General features: G+C 38.1%; 1 protein-coding gene across 1 annotated transcript in view; it reads right to left on the bottom strand.

Moving 5' to 3' along the window:
- Window positions 1-2,016: 2,016 nt before the first annotated feature.
- Window positions 2,017-9,259, bottom strand: part of FAM221A (family with sequence similarity 221 member A) — a 33,702-nt gene continuing 26,459 nt past the window's right edge. The window contains exons 5-7 of the mRNA XM_044765872.2: window positions 8,572-8,676; window positions 6,667-6,749; window positions 2,017-3,079 (exon numbers count right to left, since the gene is read on the bottom strand). Of these exons, the coding sequence (XP_044621807.1) occupies window positions 3,011-3,079; window positions 6,667-6,749; window positions 8,572-8,676 (257 nt within the window). The 3' untranslated portion in view covers window positions 2,017-3,010. The remainder of the gene's footprint in view (window positions 3,080-6,666; window positions 6,750-8,571; window positions 8,677-9,259) is intronic.

Genomic DNA, 9,259 nt, shown 5'->3' with positions numbered 1-9,259 from the left:
CTCTGCCCCAAGCCTGCAGCATCTGAGAAGCATCTGGGGCAAGAAGCAAGAGCTATCAGTGCCGGCCCAAGGATTCCATCAGCTTCTAAGTATAGCCCAATAATATGCATATTTAGAGATTGTAAAAATAAAGAGTGAGGCCAGACCCATTGAGATGGACTTTGGCCAGGACTCCATTTATCACTGGGCTTCCATAAAACCACAGTACCGCAATGATGGTTTTGGTTCTTTGGGATCCATATCAGTTCAGACCCTGTATCCAACAGTCCTTGGTTGAAAAGTCAGAGTATTCCTCTTTCTCCACTGCATACTTACCCTGGTAGATGCTAACTGCCTCTTTGGGGAAGGTTCAAGGGGAAGTTTATCATATATACTTGAGGATCCTTCCTCAAGGGGATCTGGGCTTTCTCTTCCATCAATGGGCTCTAGATCTCAACTGCCTTAGATATGGAAACTGGCTGAGGGATCACGGTTATACAAGTCAAATAACATCCTGATCAGCTGTCCTTGTATCTTGCCCCTTGGAACATGATCTTAACCTTCTTCACAGATCCATGCCTTGGTACACATTAATTATGTCCCCTGGGCCTTACAGTTATATTCCAAAACTTGGCCTTCAACATTTCTGCATCCCATCATCTACCTTGACATCAAGGAGCCCAGCATCATGGCAGCTTCTTCTACCATCAATTCTAGCCTGTAAAGCTCATCCACTGTCAAGCTTCTCAAAGTTGCCAGTATACTCTTCACCATTACATTTTTTTATTGCCTTAGTTATGACTGTCATCTGAGCCTTCTCAAGGAAAATAGTCAAGTGGTAGCTTCTCCAGTTTCAAACAAACCCATTCTAACATTGCCACTTCCCTGAGCTTTCTGACCCCTTCCTCAATTCTGTGCCAAATAACTTATAGCATTTCCACCATATCTTCCATATGCCATCCTAGCAATGTGTTAGGACCTACTCCAGATATCCTCACCAGGGCATTAAAGCCTGAATCATGAGTAAGTGCTACCATGTCACCCTCAACTTTCTCTCAACCAAGCTGTATATTCCACCCCCTGATCCAACACTCCCAAAATCTACTCCTAGACATGTTTCTTGGGTTCCTGCCAATACATTTTAACCAGAACGTGCACTTCATTCAGATTGTAACCTATCTTCCTATAGGAAGGACTGTATTTCCCCACTTAGAGTATGCAGAGACCTGATCCTAGTTTTAAGTTTGGGAGTCAAGGGGAGGTAGCAGGGTGGACAAGTGTCATCTTACAATGCAAGTGCCTCAGATAAAGCCTTTGCAGGATTTCCAGGCAAGCATAGGCTGCTCTCCTCTAGCAAAGTGGAGGAGGCTGCTTCTAAAGCCCAAAGGTTCAAGGAAAGCTGAGGGTTCAAGATTCCCAGGCTCACCAACACAAATGTCCCCATCCAATGATTCAGGGTTTCAGTCTTCTTGTCAGCATGCTCACTTTGTTGAAGGAGAGGATCGAGGCTGTGCATTCAGTTTCCTTTGCCATCTTGCCACCTTTACTATTAGATTTAGGCCAGACTGTCAGCCCAGACTGCCTACAACTGCAGGAGATGAGATTTTCCTTAAACGGTGCTATGAGGCACTCCGGCTTTCACAGCATGTCTTGACTAAGTAGCTAACATGAACCTATGTCATTTTTCTTTGAAGGTTACTAAAGTAGTTAACAATAGCTAACAAACACTGCCATCTTTATAATTTCCATTAGTCCCATTCCACTGTAATGTCATAGCTACTATGTAACCTAACACTTCACCTTCTACTTGCACTTCACCTAAATCCACTACAGTAACTGTGATATATCTACACGCCAGGAGTTATCCCTACCCTACTTACCACCAGTTATGCAGCCTTTATTGTCACCCATCCAGAGAATGATCCAGTCACAGAATCCCATCCTGAGGGTTTGCTTTCTATGAGCTTTCCTGGTACCCATCTTAGCCTGGGTTTACTCCCCCACCTCCACCCAAAAGCAAACCCTAAGACAAATGTTCACATACAGGTAATTTATTCGGAAAGTGATCTGAGGGAACCAGAGGGAGGGATCAGGGAATGAAAAGGGAAAAAGAGAAAGCTAACATAAGGATGTATTATGGAATTGGACACTGCTATGAGTGACCGGTGCTCAGTCTCACAGGATTTTCAGAAGTTTATGAAAGGCATCTCAGGATTGTCTTTCCAGCAGACAGAATCAGGAGCATTTATCTATTGGCTTCCACTTCGCATTAGTCAAGGGTGGTCCCAAGGTCATTAACTCCCCCATCATACATGTATGATGCAGAGGGTTTCCAGTGGACATCCCAAGCCACAGTGTCAGAGGATCCCTGAAGAAGAAAGCAAGAGAGTCCTGACATGGTCCCAAGACAAAGTGCCATCCAATGGCTTCCAGATGAAGCTGTCAGAAGCCTGCTTGGAAGTGTTTCACAGCAGTATTGGAGTAACAGCTGGGGCCAGGAGGAGTTGAAGTAGCACATGAGAGGAGTCAATACAATCATGTATGGTGTATAGTTAACAAAACAACTTAAAAATCAGTAGACACTGACAGAAAATTCTATAATTTTAAAAGTGTTTTATTTAAAGACATAAATCAACATTATGAAATTTGAAAGATAAGAAATTAAGGATTTTAACTTACTATTTTGAATGAAAACAGTGGCCCTTTTATATTTGTTCAAAACCCTCAATAACACCTTTAATTTTTTAAAAAGCCTGAAAAAGTTAAATTATGATAGACTAAAAATATTCACTGTATTTTCAGGTTTGACTAATATGAAAATAACCTCATATGTTAGGAGAGGTAAAAAGTATATACAAAGTAGTAAATCATGAATTTTGACAAAAGTAATATAAGGTATTTTCACTTATTTAAATAAATTAAGGAAACATCCAAAAAGACATTTTTATACAGTAAAAGAAGCAAATAAATAGAGGAAAAAATAAACACAAGAGACATATTTGGATCATGGTTTTAATTTCCCCAATAATCTTCATGAAGGTTTTGTAGTTGGTGGCAATGGTGCTTTTCCTTTCAGCTTAGCAGCCTTTTCCATTTTTATCTGAAAATTTAAAATATTTGTTGATATAATCATCTGTAAAATATTCTAAAGAAAAAAAGGTTGCACATACCTCATTTGCATTTGTCTTATTTATCACAGCCATTTCACACAGTTATTTAGCAGTTATTAATCTCCTAAATACCAAAGCCAAAATCTGATAGTTGAAGGGACCTAATTGCATTTTTAAAATATGGCTTGATTTCAACTTCACAGAAGTATTTTAATAAAAATAACATATAATGAATATTGCTTTGAAGAAAATGAATACATTAATTTTAATTGCCATTAAAATTAAAGGAAAAAAAAGGACTTAAATGGCTAACCTTACATCCAGCCTATGTACATTCCCTACAGGGTTACATAATACATCCAATCCAGCTGCATTCTCTCTGAACATGGTCTGCTTTAAAGATGGTTTTCTGTAATTCTTGTTTCTACCTTTCCACAGTTCCTTCCTGAAGGCTGTCCTTTTTCATTGTCACTGAAGCAATGAAGAAGCCTGCATACCCTAAGCAGCGACCTTCTGACCTTTGAGAAACATATACACCCTTTCCATGGGAAAAAAGACCCCAGAGAACACAAAGTCCACCCACCTCTTCCTCACTACCACTTGCACTCACACACACAGTTCCCAGAGGCAGCACCGCTGCCTCACCCCTGCAGAGAACGGGGGAGAAAATATGGAGCACGGTGGGTGGAGGCAGAGGCTCTTCTGTCTAAGGTGATGGAATAACATCGAGAAACCAGAAGGAAGGACCCCCAAAGAACACCCTATTCTAGGGCAAACATTACAGGCTTTGGCGTCAGAAGGGGATTTGAATCCTACCTCTACCATTTATTAACCATTTGAGGCAAGCTAGTTAACCAACAGTTTTCCTATTTGTAAAAATGGTCACAGTAATAGGTACTTCACAGGATTGATCTAAAGGTGTAAATAAGCTCATATATATAAAGATCTAGGCACTTAATAAGCACTCAACAAATACTAGTCTCCTTTCCCCTCTCATTTAGGGCAGTGTTCGATTTTTAGTAACATCAAAAAAGAGCAAAGATGCTAAACAAACAAAAGCCAAAGCAGTGCTGCTCATTTGAAACAGTATTTAGCAAATCCATCCACCTAGTGTCCGAAGAGCAAAGAAGCTCCTCCTGCTCCTCCTTTTTTTTTTTCTCCTTTCTTAAAAAATGTCCTGGGACTAACACAGTGCCTTGCACCTAGGTGACGTTTGATAAATGTTTTCTTAATAAAATCCTCCTTGCTTGGGGAAACAAGACCAAGGGTCTCCACAGCAGAAGAAAATAATTTGACCTGCTACATAAAAGAAGCAACTCCTCAATAATATCCAAAAGTAGTTAGTAAACCATGTTACCATGAAGGCTTTAATTATCAAAGCTGACTCACACTAATCATAGGTTCTTCCCCACACCAAATGTTACCACTGATTAGCAAAGGATACAAGCAAAAACCAGATACAGATGTACACCGCTTTCTAAGAGGGCCCTGAACCCATCAGATTTTTCCCTCAATGGTACATGTCTTGTTTTTTGAAGTAAAAGATGAGTACTAACAATGTGTATGGTACACATCAGCTCAGAGTAAGTCGTTTAGGTTTGAGCTTCTTAGTTGTTTTTTTTTTTTTGAGGAGGAGGATCAGCCCTGAGCTAACTGCTGCCAACCCTCCTCTTTTTTCCTGAGGAAGACTGGCCCTGAGTAACATCCGTGCCCATCTTCCTCTACTTTATATGTGGGATGCCTACCACAGCATGGCCTGCCAAGCGGTGCCATGTCCACACCCGGGATTGGAACCAGCAAACCCCAGGCCACCAAAGCAGAGCGTGCGCACTTAACCACTGCACCATCGGGCTGGCTCGAGCTTCTTAGTTTTTATACTCCATTAATCACACAGGCTGGAGAGTTTATAAGCTGTATCTCATAAATCCATAAATCGCACAGGCTGGAGAGTTGTAACCACATGTCATAAATCCATAAATCCTGGGTCTACCTATAATAAGCAGTCTGGATGGGCCAGGTACATCGTCTAAAACATTCACAAATAAGAACTGCCCCTATTATCTTCCACAAGCAAATACCATGGGATGTTTTCGACGCAGTCAACACTACCCAGGCTTTTGGAGGAGGGAAGGAAGGAGTTCTAGAACGCCGTCCCTCATAAGCCTATGAGGAAAAACAAATTCAGCTGTGAACGCTTGTGTTTCAAGGACAGAGACTAAGTTGATTAAAAGTCTATCCTTGATGATGCTGCAAAAATAGCCTTTTCTTCCCTCATTCTGACCATTTCATCTCCCTCCCTGAGATCCTACTACCACTTCTTTCCCTTAAACCAGAGCTTTCCAAAAGAACTTTCTGCGCTGTCCAATAAGGTAGCCACTAGCCCATGTGGCTACTGAGCACTTGAAATGTGGCTAGTGTGACTGAGGAGACAAATTTTAAATTTTAATTTATTTAAATTTAGGCTTATACAGCCACATATGATGAATGGAGACAGCACAGATACAGAACATTTCCATCACTGCAGAAAGTTCTACTTTCAGGCTCTGCCTAAAATCATATCCAGGACTCTCCCTGTCCACTGCAAAATTCTTCATCAGGACAACCAAGCTAAACTCTGTCCCCTACTCACTCCCTCTGCTCTTGGATGGTGAATTTATTTAACGGCCATCTTTTTCCACAACATCAGGTACTCAACAAGCTCTTGTATAAGTGTTATAGAGGATACAATAAAAAGTGACAAGAGTGCCTTTACTTTCAGGGCGCTTATTACCTAGTGAGAAAGATAATAAAAGCCCACAAAAGGGAATGTCCCATACGGCTGGTTACCATCCCCCATACCTCATCAAGCCAACATCCTTTCATCTGGCCATAAACAAAAACAAAACTCTCAAATATGAATGCTGCCATGACCGCATCAAATGTCTAAGTAGACGATGCGTATGAAAGGAAATATCTATTATATCTGTGTTTATTTTTTCAATTTTCCATAAATATTTATTGAAAATGTATTAAGTACTAGGCACGGTACATAGTTCTGGGGAAAATATAAAGAAGAATAAAATACTATGGTTATCCCCAAAGATTTTACAGTGTGTTAGAGAACTGATGAAAGTTATCATTGCTGAAAGCTAGGAACACATCAATATTGTAGTTGTTGAGCCCTGGAAATTGTTAAAATATGTTTATGTTTAGTGTTGTGTTTCTTAAAGGCTGCTGGGTAATTTTAACTTGAGTCTAGATATGCCTTGAAGCCACTAAGAAGAAATACTACATATTAAGAATTCAAGAAACATATAATTTATGAATCTGCTGATGGTTGATGTTTATTAGTGACAATTTTATTTGTATATTTTGTCAATATGTATGACCTCCATAAATTAACCAATGTATTACATATAGTATTATTCATTAGTCCTGTTTCTCTCTGAATTGTTCTAAATAAGCCTCAAGATCTAACACCAACTCTAAGGCTTTATGAATTATTTTTAATGATGATCCATAATCAATATAGAATCATTCCACAGTATCTTTGTTACAGGTAAATGCTTAATGTAAGCAGATTTCCCCACAGGCTTACCCTTTCCTGGTACCGTCTTTCAAAGAAAGCCATATCGTCCTCTTCAGGTCTCCTTAAGGAAGAAACCCGACTACTTGTACCTACTAATAAGGCAAAAAAAATCTAAGTAATATATTTATATAATTATAAATTCTCTTGAAATAAAAAACAGAAAGAAAACTTTTCTCCTACCTGGTAATAATTTTTTAGTTTTCAAACCAGAAATGGTCTAAATGGATAATAAATCCTACAACCTAAATCCTTTTTAGAAAGCAGAGCTTCATAAGACAAAAGTAATTTTCATTGGCAAACACTCTTCAAATATTCAACTGGTTATTAACACCATATAGCTATTTCACATAAGAGCACATTTAGCTCTGTTCGACTACATTTTATATTTTATAGATAATTTATAGATAATATAGATATATTTTATAGAAATTCATGTATCACTGTAATAAGTAATGCACAGAAGTAATTATAGAAGGTTTATGCTATGGTCTGAATGTGTGTGTCCCCCCAAAATTCATATGTTGAAATCCTAATACCCAATGTGACGGTCTTAGGACGTGAGGCCTTTGGTGATGATTAGGTCATGATGGTGGAGCCCTCATGAATGAGACTACAAAAAAGACCCCAAAGTGTCTTGTTTGGGTCCCTTCATATCCAAAATAGAATATCAACCTGAACACCTGTCTAGTTTTTAAAGAATGTGAATTCACCCTCAACCAGCAACATGAAAATCACATAACTCCAGATAATCACCACAGAGTATAATCACACTCTATCAACTATCTAACAAAAGTCTTATTGAGAAAAATAAGAAAAATTGCTTTGAATATATGCTATCTATCCATTCATCTGAAAACCCTGGGTCTTTCCCTGGATCATGTCAGACCATTTGAGCTAAGCCTCTTGCAGAATCACCTTCACTGAGTTGCATTTTAATGATATGTTACCATTTATCTGGCAAAATGGTATATTACCATTTTGGGTGACTATTAGGAATGGGCAACATATGCTGCATTTGCTGAAAAAAAGTTTTAAGGACCTTGGGCCACTGCATCATTGAGGGTCACTATATAGATGTCTTTAAAATCCAACACTGGTACAACTTTCATTAGCACTGAGAACTCATGTTTCCTCCTTGCTAATAATGAAAAACATTTAACGGATGGCACCTTCCTTTGTGCCTTGGCTGCCACTACACTCAAGTCAAAACTGAAGCTTAATGTAGCAATTATATCAACCTCGAAAGCTGACACAACTGTGTCATTTTTCTTGGTTCTGATTTCTTACTTCTCTCTACAATTTATCATCACTTCATTGTGTGTCGTTTTTGTAAGCTGCCTTAGAATCCCTTGTGGAGAAAGTCAGGATATCTGGAAAGGTACGAAAATACAAATAAATCAAAGAAAATCCTCATTTTAAAATATTTTTAAATATTCAATACCTAATTAATCATGTGAATTTCTTCTTCAATGTTTTTATTCTTCTTTTCAACAAAGGAAATAGAATATTTGCACTTAGAATGGATTCTATTCATTTTTATGTATAATTTATAAGTGATAAAACCTTGCTAACCTAGAGTTATCACTGGATTACATCCTGCTTGCGAGAGCCTAAAGGATCGAAGCAATTAGTCCACTAGAGGACTCTCTCAGACAGCAAAGCAATAACGTGGACCACAGTATGGTTTCAAAACTTCCAATTACTGTATTACCAGAATCTTCATAATTCTCAGATTTAGCAATTTTTCCCAATAAAAAAATGAAGTTCCTTGCTTTTTCTCAGTGCCTGGCCAATATAAAAATAAAGTGATAATCAAACTGTGGTAATACTAAAAAAAAAAAGAGTGATATCTAGAAAATGAATCAATCTATATTCTTATTTACTACAACCAGAAATATTTCCCAATTTCATTACCATCTGTTAGTGTTTCTGGAGAACTAGATGATGCTTGAAATGCTTTTAGAAATGGGTGGTCCCTGGCCGTAACTGGAGAGTCTAAAACTTCAACTGAAGGTGCACCTGAGAACAAAATATATGAAGAATGAAAATCAAATCTCTATTTGTTCAGATGCAAAGAAGTTATTTCAAATGTGAACTTCAGCAAAATCTGTAAAAAGGAAATTTTTATTTAGATTTTTATCTGCCACATAAAGTAAAGATAAAAAGGTAAAAGTATTTTTGCATTTGTCAGAGACCTTTTTCACAAGAAAAAAAATATGCAGAAAATTAATGGTGTATCAGCATAGAAAACACTACCAAAAGCAAGATATGTGCGATAACCCTCTAGTTGAAGTCATCAGATTAAGTATATTTTTACTCTATTCCTCACTAGGAAACCATCTAAAAACAAAGTATGAAAAATAAAGAAAACTTCTTCAGTGAAATGAGGAAACGTCCACAATCCCAAACCACAACTGCTAAATACATTGACTTTTGGACCAAAAATTAGGAAGCTGTAGAGAAAATTTATAAGAGCTCTATCTTCTTCACAAACCACACCTCCCCACATCCCTCTCCCCATACCGCAGGTAGAGGGAAGGAAATGAACTTTCAGTCCTATTTGGTTTCAAAAGTTAATCCTTTCTTATAACATAAACAGCGT

Source organism: Equus asinus, chromosome 1 (assembly GCF_041296235.1).
Source record: "Equus asinus isolate D_3611 breed Donkey chromosome 1, EquAss-T2T_v2, whole genome shotgun sequence".
NCBI lineage: Eukaryota > Metazoa > Chordata > Mammalia > Perissodactyla > Equidae > Equus > Equus asinus.
The sequence above is the reverse complement of the archived record's forward strand: the minus strand, read 5'-3'. Positions and strand labels throughout refer to the sequence as shown.